The sequence below is a fragment of the Gobius niger genome, assembly GCF_951799975.1.
Source record: "Gobius niger genome assembly, chromosome: 3".
Classification (NCBI taxonomy): Eukaryota; Metazoa; Chordata; class Actinopteri; order Gobiiformes; family Gobiidae; genus Gobius; species Gobius niger.
In genome coordinates, this window is record NC_136854.1 from 18,146,482 (window position 1) to 18,170,817 (window position 24,336).

The 24,336-nt window shown below is 41.7% G+C and overlaps 1 protein-coding gene across 2 annotated transcripts in view; it reads left to right on the plus strand.

Annotated features, from left to right (window-relative positions):
* Positions 1-1,743: 1,743 nt before the first annotated feature.
* inpp4b (inositol polyphosphate-4-phosphatase type II B) overlaps positions 1,744-24,336 on the plus strand; it is a gene marked incomplete at its 3' end in the record, with an annotated part of 213,401 nt that continues 190,808 nt past the window's right edge. Inside the window, exons 1-2 of one of the 2 annotated variants that reach the window (XM_079553836.1) lie at positions 1,744-1,946; positions 15,354-15,398. In XM_079553836.1, coding sequence (XP_079409962.1) covers positions 1,850-1,946; positions 15,354-15,398 — 142 coding nt within the window. In that variant the 5' untranslated portion in view covers positions 1,744-1,849. The remainder of the gene's footprint in view (positions 1,947-15,353; positions 15,399-24,336) is intronic. The other variant, XM_079553835.1, reaches the window with a different exon arrangement.

Genomic DNA, 24,336 nt, shown 5'->3' on the forward strand with positions numbered 1-24,336 from the left:
ATAGAACTTGGTCACTAAACAGCCCAAGAGTTGCAGGAACAGAGTAAAAGCTGTACTTGTGCTGATGCTTGTAATAAGCCCATATCGCGATTAGTACAAGATGCTATGAGATGTTCACTCCCCCGGTGTTTTTCATTATTTTCTATTTATTGCCCTCCGGCCCCACCCTAAAAGATAATCAATTTCATTCTAATTGCATTGTCTAGTTAATCAATTCTATAATAGCTCCACATAAACACATAGTATGCTAAGATGTAATGTGTGATGGTTAGAACGACGGTGTTTTTGATCCCCTTCTTACTGTGTGATGTTACAAAAAATAAAAATAAATAATGGATAAGTATATGCTAAAACTAACTGGTAACATTTTTTTATGCAGTAGATAGAGTTGCACACGTTTGCTGTCTTGCCTGTATTTTTATTGGATCAAAGCTGAGGTCAGAGCAGTGGATCTATTCAGCAGAGTATTAATAGCATTGATTTTAAACATTGATTTTATACATAGAGGTATTGCGGCCTTGATGACCACATAATTAACCGCCTTCATGGTGCGAAGGGGTGGAGAGGCTCTAAAGGAGAATGGAGCGTAGCAGCGTTGTAGTATTTATATGAGGCAACTAAATCACTTTTTGCAAATGTATTCTTTATTTAAATGACCGATCATGAAATAGTAATGTTGCATTTACCACGGTGACCCTCACCTTTTGGTGATGGTGTCGCTGTCAAGTTCAGTTCAACTTCATTTACACTGTAGTATTATCAGCACAGGCAATGCATCTGCTACTTCACGATCCATAATAATGCTTTATGATTAGATGCACTGCACGCATTCTCTCTCTCTCTGCTTTTTCAGTATACTCTGAACTCTTTTTCTCCCCACAAAAAAAAAATATGTGTAGGGCCTTAAAACAAGACTATTAACTGACCACTTAAATTTATGACCATAGCCCCATATTTGTCATTTTGGCGATGTGTGCTGTTTCGGCCCCTCTGACTGGAGTGTCATCCTGAATTACCAATCAGACTCGCCCCTGTCTCACGTTAACAATCACAGGTTTCAAACAGTCGACATTTGTTTTTCTTCCCAACATTTCGTTGCCAGGGAATTGTCCATATTATTGAGTATATCATCCACTTGTTGCATCTGATTATCCAGTATTTTCATCCACTTCTTTTGTGCTGAGAAGAGTGGAAGACCCCATGCACACAACATATCGGACTTGGAAAGTTGTTGGAGGTCTTCTTACTGGTCTTGCCTGGTCTGATCCACAACTTGACAGAAAACTCTTATTTCCTCCATCAACTTTGCGGTCAGCCGTCAAACAATGATCGGTTACAAAGTAAGAAAAAACTTTGATGCATGTGAAGGGACCCTGCTGCCATTTGCGCTTAAGCAGCGGACGTGCCATAGTAACAATCCATTTTCTTGTACCGCTCCTTGTGGGCACCCCGTGACTACCTCAGATTGATGGATTGACCCTTGTAATGCATGTTACATCCATTCTTTGCGGCTTTCTCTTTGATTCCGACTCCCTCACCACTCCTCCTCCCTCTCCTGTTCTCTTCATCCCTCCCTCTCCCCTCCACCGCTGCACAGGTCCCTCGCCGGTCCTTCTCTCTTTTCTGTATTACTTTCCAAAAGGCATATTCAGTGTTGCCGGCGAGTGCGCTGTGAGGCAAGAAAGAGCCAGGGAAGGCAGATTGCTATCTTAGTGACAGCTTTCCCCCCACCCACCCCCCCTCTGGCAGGTTGAGTGCTGTAATCGCAGAGCTGGACTGGACTGTGGCGTTCTGTCGCGGAGCGGGGAGACATTCCGGCAGGAGAGGAAGATGGGGAGACAGTGAGTGCATGGCTGGACGCATGGAGGACGGCATACGGCACCTGGGACACTGCGCAGTGGACATGAAGGAGCTGAGTGCCAGTCCCCGGGGTCTGAGGGCTGCCGGTGAGTTACTGTGTTACTTAGTGTACTGACACGGTCCCCACTTGTTTCGAAGGTAATCATTTTGCATGAAGAAAAGAAATGTCTGTGATTGATTGATGTTGTATCCTTGTATGTTATTACCTAAGTTGGGATACTCTTCAATTGCATTTTTACAAGTGCTAAAAAGTCGCTATTTGGAGTCTGATTATTGCTGCAGCACAACGATAATGGAAGCCCCTATTAGATACGATAAGATAACTTTCAGGGCTTGTTGTTTAGAGTGACTGCCTGACCTGTTCATTTTACTGAAATGTAGTATGCAAAAAAAAAAAATCATTAAAAAATGGAACTACTCTACTTTCAAATTACAAATTGTGATACTGCTCTCAGCTAGACACTAGTAATCAAAGTGATCAACTTGTTGATTCAACCTGTTCAATTTCTGAGAGTGTGCTGGGTATTGTCATCAGTGACATGAATATTTCTTTGCATTCCACATATGACACACGGGCGCCATGAAATGCTCCTAGCAGCAATACAGCAAAAAGTCAATTTTAGTTCATATCACATAAAGTCGCGTAACACCAAATGCAACTTTTAACGCACTAGTTTAATTTATTCAATTTCATTTTTTATTTATTGCTTTAAATGATTTAATAGAAATGCAGCGATTGCACTTTCAGTTCTGATACCAGTGTTTGGGGTTTGAGCTTCTGCCGATACCCCATAACAGGAGATCTTACTTAAAAATAGCATATCATTTACTTTCTATGTACGGAAAGTTAGTTTCCAGTGAGTAAAAACATTACACAAAGATGAGAGAACTCCTTCCCGCTAAATACATGGCAAACAATGTTGACAACATGTACATAAAACAATGTGAGGAGATAATCAAGGTTATCCTATTTTGTGTCTTTGGAAAAATGTAAACTAAAGTACTTTTTTGTGTAAGTGTATGTATATTATATACACTGTACTTTCTGGGCTATTGAGCGCACCTGAATATAAGCCACACAAACTAAATTCAGAAGAAAACTTATACACTTGTCTATAAGCCGCAGGTCTGCCCATGTTGTAACATGAGAGCGCGCATACTCTGCATGGTGTGGGACAGGCTATCGCTCACGGCGTACGAGCAGCAACACATTTTTTTGTGTGTTTATTAGTTTATTTGGTGCATGTTTATGAACATACATGGGTCTCATGCATGTAAACACGGCACACCGGATTGTAGCCTTGGGCTAATTTCCATCCGTCGTCCCCCATGTGCCCTCTCAACTGGATTACCCAGAGGAAATCTACGCAGACACGGGGAGAACATGCAAACTCCACACAGAAAGGCCTTCTCACTGGTGGGAATCGAACCTGGACCTTCTAGCTGTGAAGCGTGAGCACTAACCGCTGCGCTGCAGACAAGAGTCACTCCTCTACCACTTCATTCTCATGTCCTCCTCGCTCGTTTTTCCACAAACACCGCGTTGCATTCGCCATACTTTGACACACTAAATGGACAACATTAAATCAAACTACTTTTTTAGCATAAAGAGCATAATGCGATGGTCTCAGTAAATTATGTTAAGAGCATTAACACGGTCATAGCTTGATGTTAAGTGCCACAAGTGCATAAACCCCAGAATACCCCAACGCAGTGTGAACATTTAGCTCATCTTGGCATCAGAGCAACATATTAATATTGTTATAGCAGCGTCGGGCAAATCATTGTAAAGTGCAGGACAAGAACATACTGTACTGTCAGATACATGAAGGTAGCGAAATAGTGCAACAATGCAAAGTCCAGTTCAGAGCTATTGTTCCAGTGGATGTGGTTATTGTCCATGTGAGGAGGCAGAGAAAGGGGGGGGAGTGTTCAGCAGTCTCACAGCCTGAGGATACAGGCTGCTGGACAGTCTTGCTGGGATTTAGTTGTAGAGTGCCAACAATCCAGACCATTTTTCATGATATTTGTAGCACCACAGCGTAGTCCATGTTATAGCTATGGACACATTCTATGGCTCGTCTGAAATACGACACTCTAAGTTCTCAGTAGTTGAAAACAGTTTAATTGTATGTGTCTCGGTCCCTGAGAAATCAAAGCTAAACAGAGGCTAATTTTGATCAAAATCAGATTTTTTTCTAGATTTGGAGATAATGCGTGTTTTATGAAGCACTCTCCTTTCTGATTAACTCCTCTCTCCTCCTCTCTCTTCTCTGGACAGACACTAATGGCAAATGCCTAAATATATTAGTTTCAAGTCAGTTTTCAGCGACAACATTGTTGACACGTTTTGGTCGATCATGTTGCTGCTGGTTCTCGGATTGAAGACATAATCAGGATGTTTCTCAACCGTCCTTGGACCGATTTTAACCATTTTAAAACTCAGAGAAATGTTAAAATCTCAACTGTTGCGATATGTACATGGGATGCCGCTCTTCTTTGTCAAACGTGCTCCAGAGAGCGAGAGAGAAGTGTCGGCGTGACAGCTGTTCGCTACACAACACCACGCTCCCTCTTATGATGGTGGTATGGCAGCTTTAATATGTTTGATGACCAGTCTCTCCGGGCATTTGGCTGGGATGGAGGTCAGTGCCACAGGCCTATAGTCGTTTAAACATGTGACATTTAGGGCCAGATCTTGTGGCGGCGCATGGGGCGGCGCAGGCTCTTGGCGAATTATTTTCCGAGTGGCGGCGCTATATGTGCCATTCGCCTCCGCCACCTGTGAGGGGGCGTCACAAGAGGAGGTGACTGCACTGATTGAAACACGGCTGACATTCACTTCCTCGTTTACATTGCGCTGTCTTGCGTTCTTTCTTAAGCCTTAGGCTCTCACAGGTCAAACTAAAAACTTTATTTACCCCATTGTGAGCTAAACGATGTTCACATCTCGAGAGAAAAAGAGCTACAGCGTCCGCTGTGGCGCGGATCGGCCCGCGCTTGGCGTGAACGCGAAGCAAAACAAAAGCACATGTTCACCCCACACAACCACACAACCACTCTCCTGGACGCGGAGTCGATCTGGTTGGAGGAAAATGTGTGTCTCCACCCACTTAAATGCGCTAAGTCTGGAGTGGCAAGATCACAAAGTGTGCTCCTACTGGGCGCAAAATGTCACGCTATCGTCTCTGTTTTGATGCACAAGATCGGGCCCTTAGACTGTTTGGGGAGTGGAACTATGGTGGCAGATTTGAAGCAGACTGGGACCCACGACGTGGACAATGAGGTATAATAGATGAGAGTGAAGATGTCCACAAGCTCCGCAGCACAGTTTTTCAGCATCTGGCCCGCCACTCCATCCGGTCAGGGTGCCTTCCTGAAAAAGGGCTGAACTATGGGACAACTCCTCCATATGATATCTCGGCCCGAATTTCTGGTCAGGCTCAAGCATAAGATCTAAAAAATGTGTACATTAGCCTGATCGTTGAATAGCCCGCATGGTTCAGAGTGAAAAAAGTTGCAGCTCACAATCCAGAAATGATGCTACATGTTTTTCTATATATGTTATATAAAATATGTAGGCTTTGAGACCTTCAATTGTGAGCAGGGGCGTCGGACTGGGGGGGTTAAACGGTTCTGCGTTCTGTATTGTACTTTCTAAGTTTCCTCATAATTGATACTATAAGAACTGAACACAACCGGGCTAAAATACAATGGTTGCTACACAGAATTTTGCACAACAATAATGATGGATGATATCTCAGGGCCCTGACACCCCTTTAAAAATGTGCCCAATGGTTCTGCCCACACACCAGCGTTCAGAACCGTGCGCTTCAACTCAGCAATGACTTTGGTGAGGTGGACTCTTTAATGTAATGACACAGAGCTTGGAAAGACAGATATTAGTCTTGCCTCGCTCTAATGTGCTTTTATTTTCACACTAGCCTATTCTAGCGGACCTTAGATGCAACTTTCTTGTCACAAATGACACTTAAACATGAGGTGAGGTGAGTCCTGCCTCTGCCTGCGCTGAGAAGTGGATGGTGCCGAGTCAGAGAGTCACAGACAGAGCTCCTGCTCTCCTCGTTTTAACCTCTAAAGTTTCTCTTTCCTCATACTTATTATAATTGACTGCCATCAGGCCAATACACTGACAAAAGCCACAGGTCGTGCACGCTACCAAGATAGTCTGTACCCAGGGCCCTGAATTTGGTGCTACGCCCCTGATTGTGAGTGACCTGAAAATATTCTTAATTTATTTGCCAGTAAAAGGGTGAATTTATTTTTTTCACCATGGATCGACAACACATTTGTGAAAGAAAAACAAACCCCATGTGCTGTTAGCATCTATATAGAGCACATTTTTACAGAGTCCAAATTGGTGCCGTGTTTTCTTTCTTTCTGCCCAGTTCACTTCTCTCACAGTTAAGACAGAGAAACTCAATTACCTCCAACTTTCAGGGTTCGAAAATGGGAAAAATCAGGAAGTGCAGCTTTAAGTGACCCAAACATAACTTTGTATTTAGTTCTATCTTTGTTCATTGGTTTTCCTTTTTGTTCATTGCCATACATTAAAATACCAAAGACAATATCACAGTATGTATAACTCTAACTATAGCTTTTCAAGTTTTGTGATAATTAGACATGTCAGTCTCTAAAGTCTCTTTTGTTTATGCAGTTTATGCAGCAAACAAAAAACATTTTTAAACATGTACATACACTACTATGTTTGAGCAATTCTGTTTCACCCTTTGCCAGTTGCATTCAGATGTTCTTGTTTTGCATATGTCTGTTCTCGGTGCCACTGAGCTCCCTTTATTTTCGATGCAGTCTAAAAATGTTGTCACTAATGAGCTCTAACTGAGAAGAACTGGATGCCTGTGTTCCCCATACAACAGCAGAATGCTAAAGAAGATTAACACTATCGCCAGCGCCACAAAAGACTGCTCTCCAAGTTCAATACGCTTGCCTACCAAAAGCGCACAGGCGGCATGCAGCGTGGCTTAGCATTTGTATTGGCATTCAAGCTCAGTGGCATCATCGTTCCCCATTGGGAGATCTATATAGAGCCGTTCACAGAGGCATAAAGGCATATTACATGATACCTAGTCTCTTGTGCTGGAGAGCGCATTGGAATTTAGCTCAACACAATTGCTGGTGCCTCTGTGTTAAGGGAGCAAATTAAGCAATATCGGACTTTGCTTAACTTTAACTATGAAGTCCCAGGGTAGTAACATTTATGATCCACTATTGGCTCTAATTTTGTTTTATAACTGGGCTCAGTGCTTGTTTTCAATAGTCAATTCGCAATCAAGGCACGGACAGATTTTGAAAATAGTAGTCTGTTGCCGGTATCTGATTCTATTTGTACATTCAGGCACATACATATGCCCTCCAGGAATATTGGCTTCCATGAGAAAAATGTGTGGGGATGTAGGTAACTTTGTGTTGTAGTGATGGAAACTTTCTGACCCCATGACCCATCCAACTTATTCTGCTCTTCAGCTGAATTCACCGAGCTTTTTGGGCCAAACTGACAACTGATCTGGACAAGAAGCTAATTTTTGTTGTTGATCATCTCTAATTTTTAGACTGGGATGTGCTTTTTGTTAAGTTTAAATACCTTTCTGGTTTGCTTATTTTTCAGAACCCAAGCTTCAGCACTTTAGCAAGGATTCCATTATTTGTTGTTGAACCGACTAAACCTAAAAGCGCTACCCTGTATGAAAGTGTGCAGCAGTAATGGCATAGCACCTGACTATATCCCGGTTTGTTTTCCCCAGCCTCCTCTCAGACAAAAGTGAGAACAAAGCTCATAATTACCATGTTTGGCAGCGCAGACAGGTTGACAACCCAGCATTATCAGCGGCAGTGTAAAATAGTTTATCACTCTCCTCACAGCCGAAGCACGGTGTTCTTCCATAGTGTCTATAGAAAGCAACTGGCATTTAACACCTCTATCCTTAATGCGCTTAATGCTGTGCCGCATATTGACTTTTTTATACTGTAGCTAAATGAAATGGTGTTTTTGTTGCATAAGATGATTACCTGTAGGAGTTTACTTTTGCTGTGTTGCTGCTTTGGTATTCTTTTCGGCACTTGAGTGATAATTCCAGAAAACACTGATGAATCTGATTACATTTGCTATCTCGTCCTCACATTCATTTGTTTGCTTGCAGATTGATTGATCAGTTGGGTTTAGGTGGCATTTTCACACACACAAAAAACAAGAGTCTACTTTTACCCTCATTGTGTATGCTTCAATGCTTCTAAATAATCACTTAGCCATTAAAAGTGGGGAAAAGGCATTAAATAGAGCCTTTAAATGACCATGGTGTGTCCTGTTACCGACGAACGATCACTGTTTCTGTTAACCTCTGCCCTTACACATCACCTCCTGATAGTCAACACCGACACCATTCTGAACACCTCATTAGCCACAGACAACAATCCCCATCTGTGCCTCTCTCTCAGGCCAGTAATGTCACTAAAAGGAAGTGCTCCATTCAGGTCCATGTGTTCTAATGGGGGCTGTGCACACAGTGTGCCAGTTAGTAGCATTTTGGCCTGGTCAACTGGATCTACAACGTACAGAGAGAACTTGTGAGGAACATCCATATTTATACTCACAAGTAGACCGCAGTTTAATGGTCACCAGTTACGTTTGCCTGAGGGCCAAACATTTTTCTTGAAAAACACCACAGGGCTAGAAGCACTGGTGAAATTAAATAAAATCAATATTGCATATTAAAGCATTAATAAGTAGCTCATGCCCCTAGAAGTCATAAGCACCACTGCAGGTGTCGAGGCATGTTACGTTTTTTTACTCATTAATTGTCCATGAGAGTAAATACTACGCTGACAGAAAAGACAAAGGGAGAGAGGGATATTGTACATCCAATTACACAATGGACAGAATTTTTTTTCGCTTGGCTGTAAATAGTGTTTAAGTGGCGCTAGCCCGCAGTTAGCTTTAACTTCTTCTTCGTGCTTACATTAGTGTGTATTGGGTCTCCGGGTCGGAGCAGGGAAAGCTGCAAGTGTGTTTTTCTGGCCAGAGACAACACTTGTATTACCCTCAGAGGGACTACGACAAGGATTTATTAAGGTAAACAAGTTACTTAGTACTACATTAATACAAAGGAATACTATTTTTGAAACCAGTTTGCAATTTTGACATTTTTTTAAAACATATTTTAACTATGCATGAACATCAACTGAGCGCCTTATTAATAATATCTAAAGACAGGGAACAAAAGTGAAGATGACATTTTCCGTTTCCTTACCCAGAGTTGTGTTTTATTGTAATACATATGCAAATTTATGTTAACCGACCGTCCTCTTTTTATGTTAACCTACCGTCCTCTTGAGGAGAATTGGTTTTCTTCTTCAACTTTCGTAATAATCGATCTACATCTACCAAAGGAGTAGAGAGTATTAGTATATCAGTCATGGGTGGCCTTTTTATTGTTAGGGAGATAGACAAAATCATATGCAGCTGCCTCTCAGAATCCAGAGTAGAGTCTATTCCACACACAAACAGGCTTTGCTCTGAGGCCCCTATTTCTCCATGTAATATCTATTCATGAAGAGGATAAGCAGCAGTGATTAGGAATATGCACTGTACCCACTGTGAAGGCTTTATCTCGGCTTTGTGCAGGAATTGCTTCATTTTCTTAGCAGAGCTGTTTGAATATAATTTGGACACAAGTATCAAACGGCCGCATTTCAAGGCAATCACTTCTTGTGTAGTCGGGAATCAGTAAGAATCCCATGTGGGTCCATTTACTGGCTCTTTTGAGAGTGTCTGATGAGGGATCCCATTGAGAGACAGTGGAGGCTGAGCGTGGGTTAAATGGTGATCTTTAAGTGTGACAGTTTGAACTCCCTGCACTTCTGCTGTTTGAGATCCAGCTTACTCATATGCTTTTGAGTTTTGAATGAATACGACTCTGTGAATTTATGTGTTCTGAAATCATTGGCCTAACTTGTGCTGTACCATGTTTTTAAGTTGAAATATCATGCACAATGAAGGCTTTAAGAATGTGGAGGACAGTTTTGAGTTTATTTTTGACTCTGTATAATCCTGTAAGTACAGATAGATAGCAGTGCTTCTGCGTAATAAAAATAAAAGACCAACGTGAATTGGCTTATTCAAAACTACATGAATGAAGTAAAATAGTCCTCCAGGTATGTTTAAACTTACTTTTCCACAGTGCATGCCCTATAAATGAATTAAAGGCCAACAAAATCTAGCAAATAGTGGACATGAAACAGACGGTTTCTCATTCAAAAAAATTACGAAAAGAATGCAAACATTGTTGTTACTTGTTTTCAACTAAATAAATCCTGTTCCCACACTCTCTGTAGTCTGTCTGACAAGTAAAGGTCCCATTGAGAGATGCAGGTTTAAATGATCATCTCCAAGTCGAAACGATTGAGTGCCCCACTCATTAATTAACTCTGTCGTTCTGGAGGCATCACCTAGCTTGCTCACATGCTAATAAATTACCCCTCTGCCATCCCACCCACAGACACACAGGTGATGGATTGGACGTACAATCGGAACGCGCTGGTGTTCCTATTGCCGGATGAAAGCGCGATATAGCGGGCAGGCACACCTCATTTGCTTTAGGGCCCTCTGGGAGACGCATCTGCACGAGCTGCTGCCATAGCCTGCCACGACGCGACCGCCTGCATGCCGAGCTGATTACCATATTCATAATGCCAGTGGATATCGATTATACATACCGCACCTGGGCCACTTTTCTCTGCCGACTCACCGGGGCAGTCCAGTAATAAAGGAGGTGTGATGCTGATGGACAGTGACGGCGGTTGACCCCATCGTTCAAAATGGATAATTATTGTAATTAGACGTCATGTCGTGTGTGTTTTGTCACACGCAGTTCCTGTAGTGGGGTTAATAATATACTGTGCACTCTGAGGCAGACAATACTCTGCATAACAGGTGCGCTGTCCTCTCGACTATAATAATAAATTATAAATAATACCTTGCGCTTGTATTGCGCTTTACAAGCCTGTATTATTGAGTTTCTCAAAGCGCTACACTGTGGTCATTATTCATTCAGGCCATACATGGTGGTAAGCTGCTGTTGTAGCCACAGTTGCCCGGGGTAGACTGATGGAAGTGAGGCAACCAGTCTGTGCCATTGGCCCCTCCAACCACCACCAACCACTCACCACATTCATTCTGGCCGAGTGTACAAGTTTTTAATGGTAGGGGAAACTAGACTGCCCAGAGGAAACCTACGCAAACAAGGAATGAACTTGCAAACTCCACACAGAAAGGTGCATTGGAACTTTGTTTCAAGTTTCAATTTGGTTAGACAATGCCTCCAAATATGAGTGACAAGTGAAAGGACAATAGAAAGGATTGGAATAAATAAAATAATATAAAGCTTAATTTTAGTATAATTAACTCCCTTGATGGTTGTTGGTTCTATTCCAGCCACCAACAATCCACCATTTATTTATTGGTTTATTTGGTCGGCACAGTGCATGTTAATGAACATAAATGGGTCTTATGCATGTAAACACGCCACACCGGATTGTAGCTATGGGCTAATTTCCTTCTGTCGTCCCCCATGCGCACTCTCAAACACACTCTCATTCATCTTGGTCTATTGTACATGTTTTTTGAGGTAGGGGAAACCGGAGTACCCGGAGGAAACCTATGGAGACACAGGGAGAACATGCAAACTCCACACAGAAAGGCCCCGTCCAGGTGGGAATCGAACCCGGACCTTCTAGCTGTGAAGTGCAAGCACTACAACCACTGTGCTGCCGTGCCGCCCATGTGGATCTACCCATGGGACACACTTGTTGGCTCGAGAAAATTGGGTTGAGGGTCGTCCAGTGTCTTGACGGACAGGCAAGTGGGTCCTCTGGCTCAGTGCTGGTGACATTTTTTTTGGTCTTCCACTTGATTTTTTGTTCCATAACCCTCAGGTATCTTTAAAGAAATTCAAAATGTCCCACTTCAGCAGCGATGCCGCGCTGTGAGAGGCCCTGCTTATGCAGCTCAAGAACCAAACCACATTCTCATTGCCTTTGCCATTAGGGCATCATTACAATGTGAACACGACAGAAAATGTCACTGAATCCATATTTTGCACAGATTTGCAAAATGGTCTTAATGGTCTTAATCTCACTCCCATTTCGTCATGTTGCATATTGAAGTTCTCACTAACCTTAAGATGGACTGTATGTCATCTTAAACCAGACTTTTGCTCTAGTCACCTTATTCCGGAAGTTTGCATGGGGGCCGCCATGACTTGTCCCCACCCCTTTTCTCCTGTCAGTTAACATAGGACTGGCGAAGTTGAGATAAAATCAGTTACAGTTCACAGAGAAACGGTGCAGTGTTGACATGTTGGTGCAAATGAACTTTGGACATTTTACACAAATCAATCTACTAAACATCAGATTTTAGCGGCGAACATTTTAACTCGTTCTCTGTTTAAATGAACGGGCTTCGCGCGTTAAAGGAAGTGTCAATACAACAGAAGTGCCAAGACAAGGCAAAAAGAGGCAAAAGTGGGCAGGGCGGGATAAGGTGAATATAATTCATACATACATTCATACATTTTACATGAAATATTTCAAAAAGCAATGGCTCGCAATAGTAACGTTATTTTTTTGTGAGTGTTCCGAAACCATATCACACCGAAACTTATCATTGTGTCTCTACTCTATTCACATTTTTCTGCCTCGACAGACGTTTCCACAGTTTCTTCTTTAAAACTGGATAAGCTTGCGTCTGGCACAGATGGAGTCCGGCATTCAACAGCGCTGCTCCAGTCACGGTATCTGACAAAAGTGGCACCAGGGACAGGAGCCAACAGCTGCCTGAGCCCACCTAGCCTGAGGTGCTTGGGTTACTATGACACAACATGTCATCGAGACATCTTAAATTTTCAGCACAACTCACAAGGACGACCATAGCAGTGGCAATGCAAGATAAAAACCGCGAGGATTGGAATGTGTTGACAGCAATGGTATGAAACCAACATAGTGCCTGGCAACATTTGTTTTCAGTCATGTGATAAGTCTGGCAGGGTAAATTTGATTAATGAGATAGGGATTTTTAGAACATATTTTACTTTTAGTCAAAAAAATGTATTTTTGACAAATGTTAAACTGTATAACTTGGGTCAAACGTTTTGGATTTCCTTCCACAAGCTTCTCACAATAGGAGTTTTGGTCCATTCCTCCAATCAGAACTGGTGTCACTGAGACACATATGTAGCCTCTTTGTGTGCAGATTCCTTTTCAGCTCTGCCCATACATTTTCAACTGGACTGAGATCAGGACTTTGTGATGACCACTTGACAAATATTGACTTAAGCTACTATGTAACCAGTATTGGCCATATGCTTTGGGAATTGTCCCATGTTGCTCCAATATTTCCACATAGTGTTCTTTCTTCATGATGTCATCTATTTTGTGAAGTACACCAGTCCCTCCCGCAGCAACAAAAAAAAAACCCACTGCATGAAGCTGCCACCCCCGTATTTCACATTTGGGATGGTGTTCTCAGATTCACCCTTTTTTTTATGGCCAATCATTTTATTTTTATTTCTCCATCAGGCCACAGGATGTCTCCAAAATGTAAATCTTTATCCTTTTTTATTTGCAAACTCCAAACTGGCTTATTTGTGTGTCTTTTGGAGTCAGGGCTTCTTCCTGGCAGAGTACCTCTACAGCTCGTTCAAAATGCTGCCGCCCGGCTTCTAACTGGTACCAAAAAACACAAGCACATTTCACCCATTCTGAGATCCTTGCACTGGTTCCCGGTTCGCTTTCGCGTTGATTTTAAGATTCTTTTACTTGTTTATAAAGGCCTTCATGGCCTCGCTTCGGGGTATCTGTCTGACCTGCTGCAGCCCTACACTCCCGCTCGCGCTTTCAGGTCGGCAGATAATTTTTTTCTTGCAGGAAGTTGCGAGGCGAACGCTCTTTCTCTGTCGCTAGACCTAAATTATGGAATGCACTGCCTTTGTACCTTAGACAGGCCGAGTCACTCACAATTTTTAAGTCCTAGCAGAAAATACCTTTTTGCTTCAGCTTTTACCTTTGATTAACCTTCTGCATTGATTCATTGTATTCAGTTGTTTTTTGCACTGTAAATGCTTCCTTTTATTGTACTGATTTTACTTTATCTTTTTGTACGACCTAGTTGTGTTTTTATGATGTGTGTACTGCGCTTTGGTCAACCCTGTTGTTTTTAAAGTGCATAATAAATAAAGCTGGATTGGATTGGATTGTTTAAAGGTAGGCCTAAAGTAATCTTTGTGTATGTAAACTTCTGGCATTTAGCAAAGAAATATTTTTTAAAATTCGAATTGACCGGAAAAACATAAAAGTTAATTTTGTATGTATAGTTCATTCATGTGGCGTGATCGACCTGCATTCAGAATGGTTGAGAAATGTACACAGGCCACCTTTTGACGTGTGTGCTTTGGTATGCAACTCGTGTAATGAGTCTATTACTGTTCAGCCTTCTGATTGGCTGAAACCATCCTACAGGAAAAAATATCACATCCAGGCATGGCAAAGCTCTTGGAGCAATCCATATGTATGCAAATGACCCCAGCTCCAACAGAAATTATCCGGAGAAATATATACAAGTGAACTTTGAACCTTTCCCATCTAATGACCAAGGGATTGACTCCAGTGCTGCTGTGGATGCAGAAATAAACAGAAACTATGATATGAAAACCTATGGGGGCATTATACTAATACACAAAAGTTTTATCCTGTGGTTGTTAGACTAGAAGCATCTAAAAGTCAAACATAAGTGTATAGGATAAATGCAGCCTTTTCACTGTCCACGAGGCGAGTCATTACATAAAAGGACTATTACCTAAAGTCATGCAGTGCCCATACATCAGTGAACAGCGAATATCCATGGCCCATTAGTGGGGTTGATGAGGCTTAGAAGGGCCACTTGTGCCCTGGCAGGCTGCCGTAAGAGCTCAGGGCCCAGACTTGGTGGAGAGGCCTCGACACTGTCTTGCAGGTGTTCCGTGTGTTGGCTGCAGGATGGACAGGCTGTGATAAATGAGCCACAGGTTGAAGACACATTATACAAGCATCAATCAGTCCTCTGCTCGTCATTACAGAGCAGGTCCTCAAGGGCAGTGGGATTCTTATTAGTCCACAGCATACCAACTTTGCACAGTAGTAACTGCCTAACCGTGGATTTATAGGCCTACACCTATGCATCAAATGAGTGAATGGCAGAATCATTGACGTATATACAATCTTTTATTAAGGACACATGATCCATAGTTACAATGTAGTTATGTACATTTTCTTATTTTCTTATTGATGTTTTCAGGGCTATAATGTTATACGATTTAACATATATTGATACATTCTATTGACAATGTTAAATTAAGTACTTTTAAGTCCATTACTTGTTTACCCCTTGCTTCCACGTAACACCCTTTCTCTCTGTGTGTTTGCAGGTGTAAATCTCAGTCCGATGATGCGTCAGATAGAATTCAGCCTGGGTAAGTGCTGCATTTTTCCACAAATGTAGTGGTTTGACTTCGCACACAAGTCAAGACACTCCCCAACCAGGGCTTCCTGAGTCTATTTAGCTAAAGTAAAACTCTACGGCTCTCATTTATCCGAATTACATTGAAACGTGTGCAGTTTTATAAGCTCTTTGTTGTTTAGTTCACTTGGAGAATAGGTTGTTTACCTTTGTGAGTCTATAAAGGCTTTCTGCTACACTGGGTAGAGAAAACACTAGTTTCTTCTCACAGTCCAACAGCTTCAAATATTGACTTCTGAAAACGTTTTCTTGGTTCTATGGCCTGCATTTATTTCAAACTATTCTCAAAGCTCACATTTGATCTTTTGTTGTACATAGAATCAGTCCTAGGTTCAATCAACCATGTCATAAAATCAAAGAAAAAGGTGGTCCATTAATAAACCCATTATAGAAAATGTTCTTATTGACTTTCAGAAGAACGCAGTCTTTTCTTGGATAATGTTTGAATTGTAGTAATATGAGAGAAGCAGCAGAGGACTATTTGAATGTCAATTTAGTCTCCTCCTGGTGAGGACTCCAGCTGACATCCACGAACTCCATGTTGTTCTTTAATTGCCCGGCTGGATGTGTGCTTGTGTGGGCGCTGTATAATCTACATGTGCCTCTTCTCTCTTACAATTGCCACATACAATAGTTCACAGTCTTTGCATAAAATAGATGAATGAATGCATGAGATGTTATGAATTTAAAAATCGTGTTAGAAATATAAAGATGAGTTATTTCAGATAAACAAGCCAATGTGCATCACAGTGAAATTGCTGCCGTAGCCAGAGGAACAATCTTAATCATGTTAATAGGCTCACGTTGTCTTAGAAAGAATGAAACAATTAAATTGCCATAAAAAAGTCTGGCTGTGATATCTGACTTAAACTTATGGCTGATAAAACATTTCTCCATATATAGGTATAGGTTGAGTCTTATAACTAATCCTAATTTCTTTCCATTGGAATTTCACTGGGTTAAATGCAGTTAAAAGGACGGGGCGGGGGGTGGGGGTGCAGGGAGAGACATTTAGCAAATTGTCTGAGCCTTATGTGCAGCAGCGATAACCACTTGCCTATTGCCTATGATGTTTTTTTCTTTTTAAAAGTACAATTTCTCACAAATAGTGTTGTATTAGCATGAGTTTTGGTCTTAATTGGAATAGTGCTTTCTGGCTTAGTTAGAACAATCAAACCATTGTCCTTTTGAGATGTGTTCTCGTGTTCAACATGTGTTATTATGACTACGATAGTACAGTAAGTAATGGCCTTGACTTGTCGCATTTTGACTGTGATTATTACCATGAACAACTCAATAATACTAAAAGCTCTTTTCATTCTTCGAGGCCTCTGAAAGTGTCTTTTCAATGAGGAATTTTTTTTTTTTTTCGTTTTTGCACAGATTACAGAAGCATTTTTGTTTTACAATGTCAGTTTTCTTAACAGTTACAAGACAAGGATTTTACAGGGTCTCTAAACCCTTAGAATTGACTCCATTTACATCTTTTAGATCTATTGTGTAGTAGCAATATAAAGTGAGGACATCAGTGAATAAGGTCATAAATAAGTAAAAATTGATTTCCTGGGCATGTCCCATTGAATTGTGCTGATGTGATTTATATACATACGGTTTTGCAGTGATAGATCACCACAAGTTGAATTAGAAACAACATATTTACTGTAGAAATGACACAACTTGTGTTAAAAGCTCACTGTGATGGTTATTGCTTTTGAATGTATCCCTATACATCTCACTCTTTCCAATCTCATAAATTTACATGAACGATGAGGAGCTCTGTGCGGCAGGTGAAGGACATATTCATCAGCGCACGGCTGCCTTATTTTCCTCCTGCTTTTTCCCACGGGCCCGCTGACAAACAGGTGTGCAAGATGGCGGCACATGCAAATAATGTTGTCAAATTAACTGCCGCGCTCAGATGATTATTGTGATGAATAAGCCGGGTCTTCTGCAGATATGAGCGTACGTTCCTCTCCCGTGGCAGTTCCCGGGGCTCTCCTCTCCATTTAACCAAATTCAGATTCATTGTGGGGGTCATAGAGGCGCGCCGCGTTCAAACTCATTCCCAGCAAATTCATCTTGAGAGAGAGCTCCGCACAGTCCAATCAGACAAAATAAATACAGCGGCGTAATTGAAGCCTCCCTGGAACGGCAGACGATATTACTCCAATTGCTTGATTGTTATGGTAATGCCGCGCATTGTTTGCAGTGTGCTACTGATAGTTCAGTAGCATGACTAATATTGTATGCATGTATCACTGTAGAATCACTTCTTGATATTGAGGCTGAGGTTAAGATGTGGCATTTAATGTAGAAAGAGATTATTTCCCCTCATAGTGATCAATATGGACTTTAGATGTTTGTTCTATTTTATATTTTGCGTTCAAAAACTGAGATTGCAATTTCCATTTAATTTCAATTAATTGTCCAGCTCTAAGATTATGTGTTCGGAATGGTATATCTTGTTGTTTTTTTAAGTTTGGTCGTAGCATAAAACCAGAAGTACACACTGATGCGCTGGGTGCTGTTGATAACGCAGTGAAGATAAGCCACTTCGTTGTCTGAAAATGTGTAAAACTTGCATATAGTTTCATGCTGCTGAAGAGCCGCGGCTAACAGTTTAAACTCATCCGTCTCTCGGTGGTTGCGCGAAGAAAATTGGCTAAAGCACTTAAACTCCTGTTTGTATCCTGATTGTGTTTCCTTAGATAGTAAACGCACACTTTCATTCACCAGCAGGGGCTAAGTGAAGGATCTTGCCCAAGGACACAATGGTGACTCATGCACTGATTATGCTAAAAGGGCTTTTTAAGTTGAATGTCAAAATTATACCTGGAGGAACATTTTGTTCCATTATTAATCCTGTTTGCTTAGGCTGCCTTCTGAATAGAGGAAATTGTTCATTCACTCCGTTTTACATTTCCCCACCCTTTAATGGATGCATATGATATGGCGAAGAAGAAGACATTTTCCACAATAATAAATCAATAAATATACAATACAGCTCAAATGTTTGGGGTCGCTTAGAATGTCCTTTTTTTTTTTTTCTTAAAGAAAAGCACAGTCTAAACATTGTCAATATTGTGACCAACCTACAGTGGGTTGCATAAGTATGGACCCCCTTTAACTTCTCGACATTTTGCCACGCTATGGACCATAAAAATAAATATATTTAATTGAAAAACACAGTGAAATTCAATGTATACATGATTTTGAATTTATTTCATAAATAAAAAAACTGAAAAGTGGGAAGTGCATAAGTACCGGCCCCCCCTTTCCTTTTAGCGCAACCCATTGTCTTCAGAAGTTGAGGATTTCTGAATGATCACATGTTGAATGACTAACTAGAGTCTGCCTAATGTCATCTAATTTCAGTTCAAATACAACTGCTCTGTGATGGTCTCAACGGTCTGTTAAGAGACTATTGTGGAGCAGACAGCATCATGAAGGCCAAGAACGCACCAGACATGTCCGGGATGAAGTTATTGAGAAGTATAAAACTGGGTTAGCTTATACGATTTTTTCCAAAGCGTTAAACGTCTCTCAAAGTACATTTAAATACACCATCCAGGAATGGAAAGAGTATGGCATCACTGCAAAACCTACCAAGACCTGACCGTCCTCCTAAACTTACTGACTATGATGACACTGGATGAACTGCAGGGAGCTACAGCTCAGGTGGGGAAAACTGTCCACAGTACAACTATTAGTCGTACACTGCATAAATTTGGCCTTTATGACAGATGCCACTACCCCATTTTTTCTGTTTGCCAGAAGCCACCATGTGTTCTCCATGTGGCTTCTGGCAAACAGCAAACGGGACTTCTTATGGTTTTCTTTTAAAAATGCCACTCTATAAAATGTAATGCAATGTAAAAGCGCTATATAAAACCAATGCACTATTATTATTATTATTATTATTATTATTATTACCCATTACATAGGCCAGATATAAATATAGTGAGTGATTTTACTTTGCGATTAAAGGATTAAGCTTAGCAAGAGGAGAGGAAAGCATTTCCTGGATACGTAAGCTTTTCAGAAACGTGAGGGGGTCGAACTACAGCTCCAGGTATGTCTTGTACCGAGCCCACTGTACAAAGCATCCATTTAATCTTGGTTCCCGTTTGACTGTCAAAGATCTCCACATGTTCAGATGCTCGGTGGCCTGCTCCAATCCATCCATCCATCCTCTCTCTCTCCCTCTCCCTCTCTCTCTCTCTCTCTCTCTCTCTCTCTCTCTCTCTCTCTCTCACCAGTCCTCTCCGCTCGCCCAGAGTCACTCCCTTATTATCTTCCCCTTCACCCTGGCTTCCTTCCTCGAACTCTAATGTCTCTCTAAGGGATGAATCTGTCCTTCCCATTCTATATCCCCTTCCTGCCACCCCCCTCCCAGCTCCATAATAGATCTGACCTTTAGGGGTCGCTCTCACTGTCATGTTCCTGTATAAGAGCCTGTCCACCTATATGCACACGCTTGATCCCTACAGTCTCATTTCAATCACAGTTGTTGGGGACAAGGCACCGTTCGGGTAGCCAGTCAAATTTGTGCCCCCGCGAGATGACAGATCAGAGTACAGCTGAAAGCCCCACGAGTCGAATGCATTTCAAACAAGATCAAGAAGAATGTCTAGGAAAAGTAACTGTGAAAAAAGGAGGTGAAATGACATGCTGTGACCATTTGAAAAGTCCTGTGTTATGCATATATAACACGAATTCTTGATCATCCAGATAAACTGGATGACTACAAAAACATGGGAGCTTTCTGGATATGACCCTTTCATATTTTGAATAGATCATGCACACAACGAGATGGACTAAATAAGCAGGATTACAGCAACATGCTCAACTGAAACAAAACCTCCCCATGTATGTTATTAGGAAATAACACAACCTGATCAAAAGCTCACTATAGTCATTGTTTGCCTCATAGCCCCTTTAATTGAAGAGAAAAGATATTTGGAGCCGCAATGCCCCGCACAGAACAAGTGCAGGTGTGCCTTTGCGCCAGAGCAGGGCGGAGATGTTTGTTTGTGTGTCATTTACATCTATATGCTGACGGGACATGGGCAGAGCCGATGTCTGGATTTCCATACCACAGCACAGTCATATCCGAAATAGAAATGCATGTCCCTGGCTCCTAAATTTAATCCAGCCACAGTGTAGGTTGCACAATGTGAGACCGTAGCATGGGATGAAGAAGAATTCTGAAAACCAAATCTACATTTAGTCACTGTACGTTTACGTTGTATGGTTCCATTTAAAATAAAAATTCCCCTCTTCACTGTCATATAAATACTTTGCCGTTTGGTGTGGAGTTACTCATATTGACATGGAGGATCTGATTTCAGACGACTGTATATTTGTGTCACAATACTCATAAAACACACTGCTTATTGGCTGTATAAATACATATTTGTATCAAAAATCAAGGCAGTGCACTTGAAACACATGCATACACACCATATCAGTGTCCTAGACTAATTTACCTCCGTTGTCCCGCGATTGCTCAAACTTGCACACTCGTCCCAGACACCAGACACTGTTGGCAAGGACACAAACAGACTACACTGGCCAGAACCGGTATTGAACAGCCAACCTCCAGGACTGACTCAACCTAGCATCCGAGATCAGACGAGATGAGGCATTCTCAAGATGGTATGCTGTGTTGCTTAGATGGACCACACCCCCTCCTAGCTCATTTCAACAGCACTGCCACAACATCTCTTTGGCAAATTTAAGAATGGATAATCTAAATTACTTTACTACTACTGAGATAACGGCCACACTGAATCATTGTGACTTGCGTAACCTTAAGCATCTGCCTGCCGTGCCAAATGGCTATGTTCCCAGGAAGAAGCGTGATGTCGGAGGCAAAAAGTCCAACCAAGTGCGTGACCATTCAATTTCATACGAACCCTGCCGGCGACCAATAAACACATTTAGTACTGGATGACTATTGAACTTCTCTGTAGTAAAAGTCACACCACTGCTCTCATCTCTCCTCCTGCATCAGCAAACCTGAACTTTTCTTTCATGCTCCTCCAAAGGACCTTGCTCCAGGATCTGATGGAGAAAGGGAATGGGAAATCAGAATAGCTCCTCAGAGATAAGAGAGTCTTTTCTGGTCTTTTAGATCCGCCTGCCTTGTAGTGTGTATAGTCGACCACTTCTGAGGGAATCACTGGCACTTTCATATTATTACCAATAATAAACATCTGCGTGTGTCTGAGCTCTTCTCTGCTGTGGGCTGTATTACATTCCAGGCTCTAATACCAATCCAGACTAGAACGTGCTAAATCCGCACAGTCTGGGATTTATAACTTTTTTGTTGGTATTTGAGCGCATTGAGTGGTGGCATGATTGCTTAGCGATTAGCATCTTGCCTCACAGCAAGACGGATTCGATTCCAGTTTATGGCTTTGTATAAGTTAATTTACTGCACATGCCACTGTTCCTGTGTAGAAACATATAAAAATCTCCTGTATTGTAAATGACATTGTACTCTACACTGATTTATCGTGTTGTATCAAGTTATATGCATCACATTAGTCAATAAAACAAAAACAATGGCAAAAACAAGGCAACAATGATACCCAATTCGAATTAAAATGCACAAATGATATGGCACTCATTGGTCTCCTACATCCAAACGACCCGCCAGCTGAGGGTGTTACCTGCACATAGTGCAGTCTACAAGACTGGTGTAACAGCAATCAGCTTCAAAAACCAAAACCAAGGAACTTGTTTTAATATCTTGCTCCAATCACAACACAAATTTACATGATGTGTCACTCAACAGTCAGAGTGTGGAGATAGTGAGCACATTCACATACCTCGGCACAACCTTAGACGCCCAGATCAACTTCCAAAGCGATGGTGAGGACTGAGGAGGTGTTCAAAAAGTGCTCTCAGCGATTTCTGAGAAAAAGCAGTAGTGTAGGGGTCAGTCCACAAACTTAAGAATCAGTTTACAAATTGATTGTTGAGAGTTCTGACATTCCACCACTGCATAGTACAAGCACATGCAGACCAGAAAACAAACTGAACACAAGGTGGTGTCCATGGGCTATAAGATCGTGGGGAGACATCAGAGACCTTTGAGTGAGCTGTCCAAGGAGAGGACACTGACTACAGCCTGAGTTATATGCTGCGTCCGAAACGAGCAGATTGGTAAGAGCTCTTACGCCAAACCGGATGTGCGTCAGCGTCCGCCATGGCAAGATGCTTCCGAATTGGTCTGTCAGTTAGGAAGTAGTTAGGAAAAGGAGCCTTGATGCTAACTATCATGGCCACTTTAGCATAGGGACCTCTGGTGCTAACTAACCGGTGATTAGGAGCTATGTGCCATCCCATAAGCCACTGCCACTAGCCTCTGACTCCGCTCACCCTTTGAGCCCTCAGTTTGAGCTTCTAAACTCTAGGAGGCGATACAGATTTCCACTGGCTACAAAGGCTGTGTTCGAGAAATATTTTGTTGAAAGGATAAGGGACTCTGCACCGCTGTTGAGCTCCCAAAGTATTTATTTGGCGCCACACGGTAACATTTCGTGCGTCACTCGCCATTTGTCAGACGAAATATATCAAAAGAAATATTTTGTCCCTTGTGCTGCGGGAATTCTGAATGAAGCAATCACCAAAGACTGAATTGCTCTCTAATATTTCTATTGTATTTTCCCCCCACCGTTTTCTATGTATTTTTCTACTACAATACTGTTTGTATTGTCCTAGTCTTGTGTTTTTATGAATCGGCGAGAAAGATGAACCTCTACCTCGGTAGACAATAAAAATCTATTCTATTCTAAACCAAAAACCAACCTGGATTGGGTAGATGGGTAGGCCGAGTTTAGAGATTGAGGCACTGTACGCTTGACACTGTCCTTCTTCCAGCTCCGACAATTTGTTGAATATTTCTCCCTGATCTTTATCCCCATTACACTATACTGCAAAGTCAACCAGATAGGTTGATACAGGACGGGTCAAAGGCAGAATGCAATTTCCCCTATGAATGTCAAGGCCCTGCTGAGGAACTCCCACAGCACATGGAGCAGGCTCAGTGACAGACTACTTCTGCCCAAATCTTCTCCTGAGTGTTCGGATCTCTTTGCTCTCGACAGCAGACTGTAACACTTTATTATTGCTTTTATTATTTATGGTTGTATTTTTGTACTATATATTAATGTTTTGAGTTATTTATTGCAGCAGCAGCAACTGAGTAATTTCCCTTGTGTATTAATAAAGTATTCTGATAAAGTAAACCTACGGTAAAGGGAGGCCTATACAAAATCTACTTTTTTGCACCATGTTATAAAACATATATGGAGTAGTGTTTTTACCATATGCTATCTCATTTCATCTCCCAGTGGTCACAATGCCACATCTATTGTATGTCTACATGTTAAATGTTACATACAGGGCGATTGATATTCTGGGCTAGTGGGAAGTGTTTCACAACAGAACAAAAGGAAACAACAGCCGAAACTGCACAAAGCGATGCACCATTTCACCACGGACTCATCACAGTTTAATGCATTCTGTTTCATTACGTACTTTTGCTTTGGTGAGAAAATGGAGAGCTGGAGATCAATATTTTCCCGCTACATCCGTTTTCCTCTTTGCACAAAAACCATTCTCAATTCATGACTGCTAAAATGGTCCAATAAGGCGGTTATGGTTTGGGCTAATGTACAGCAGATATCAAACGTAATGATCATCGGAGTGTGACAAACGCAATCTGCGCTTTAAGTGTGTGCAAAACTTCCCAACAATTATGGAGACATTTGTTTTCCTGTTTTGCAAAATGTAGTTGTATTTTTTCCTAAACGTATGTCGTTTTATCCAAGGCTTCCTAAGCTTTTGATATTGCTGCCACAGATTGTTGTGACAGCTTG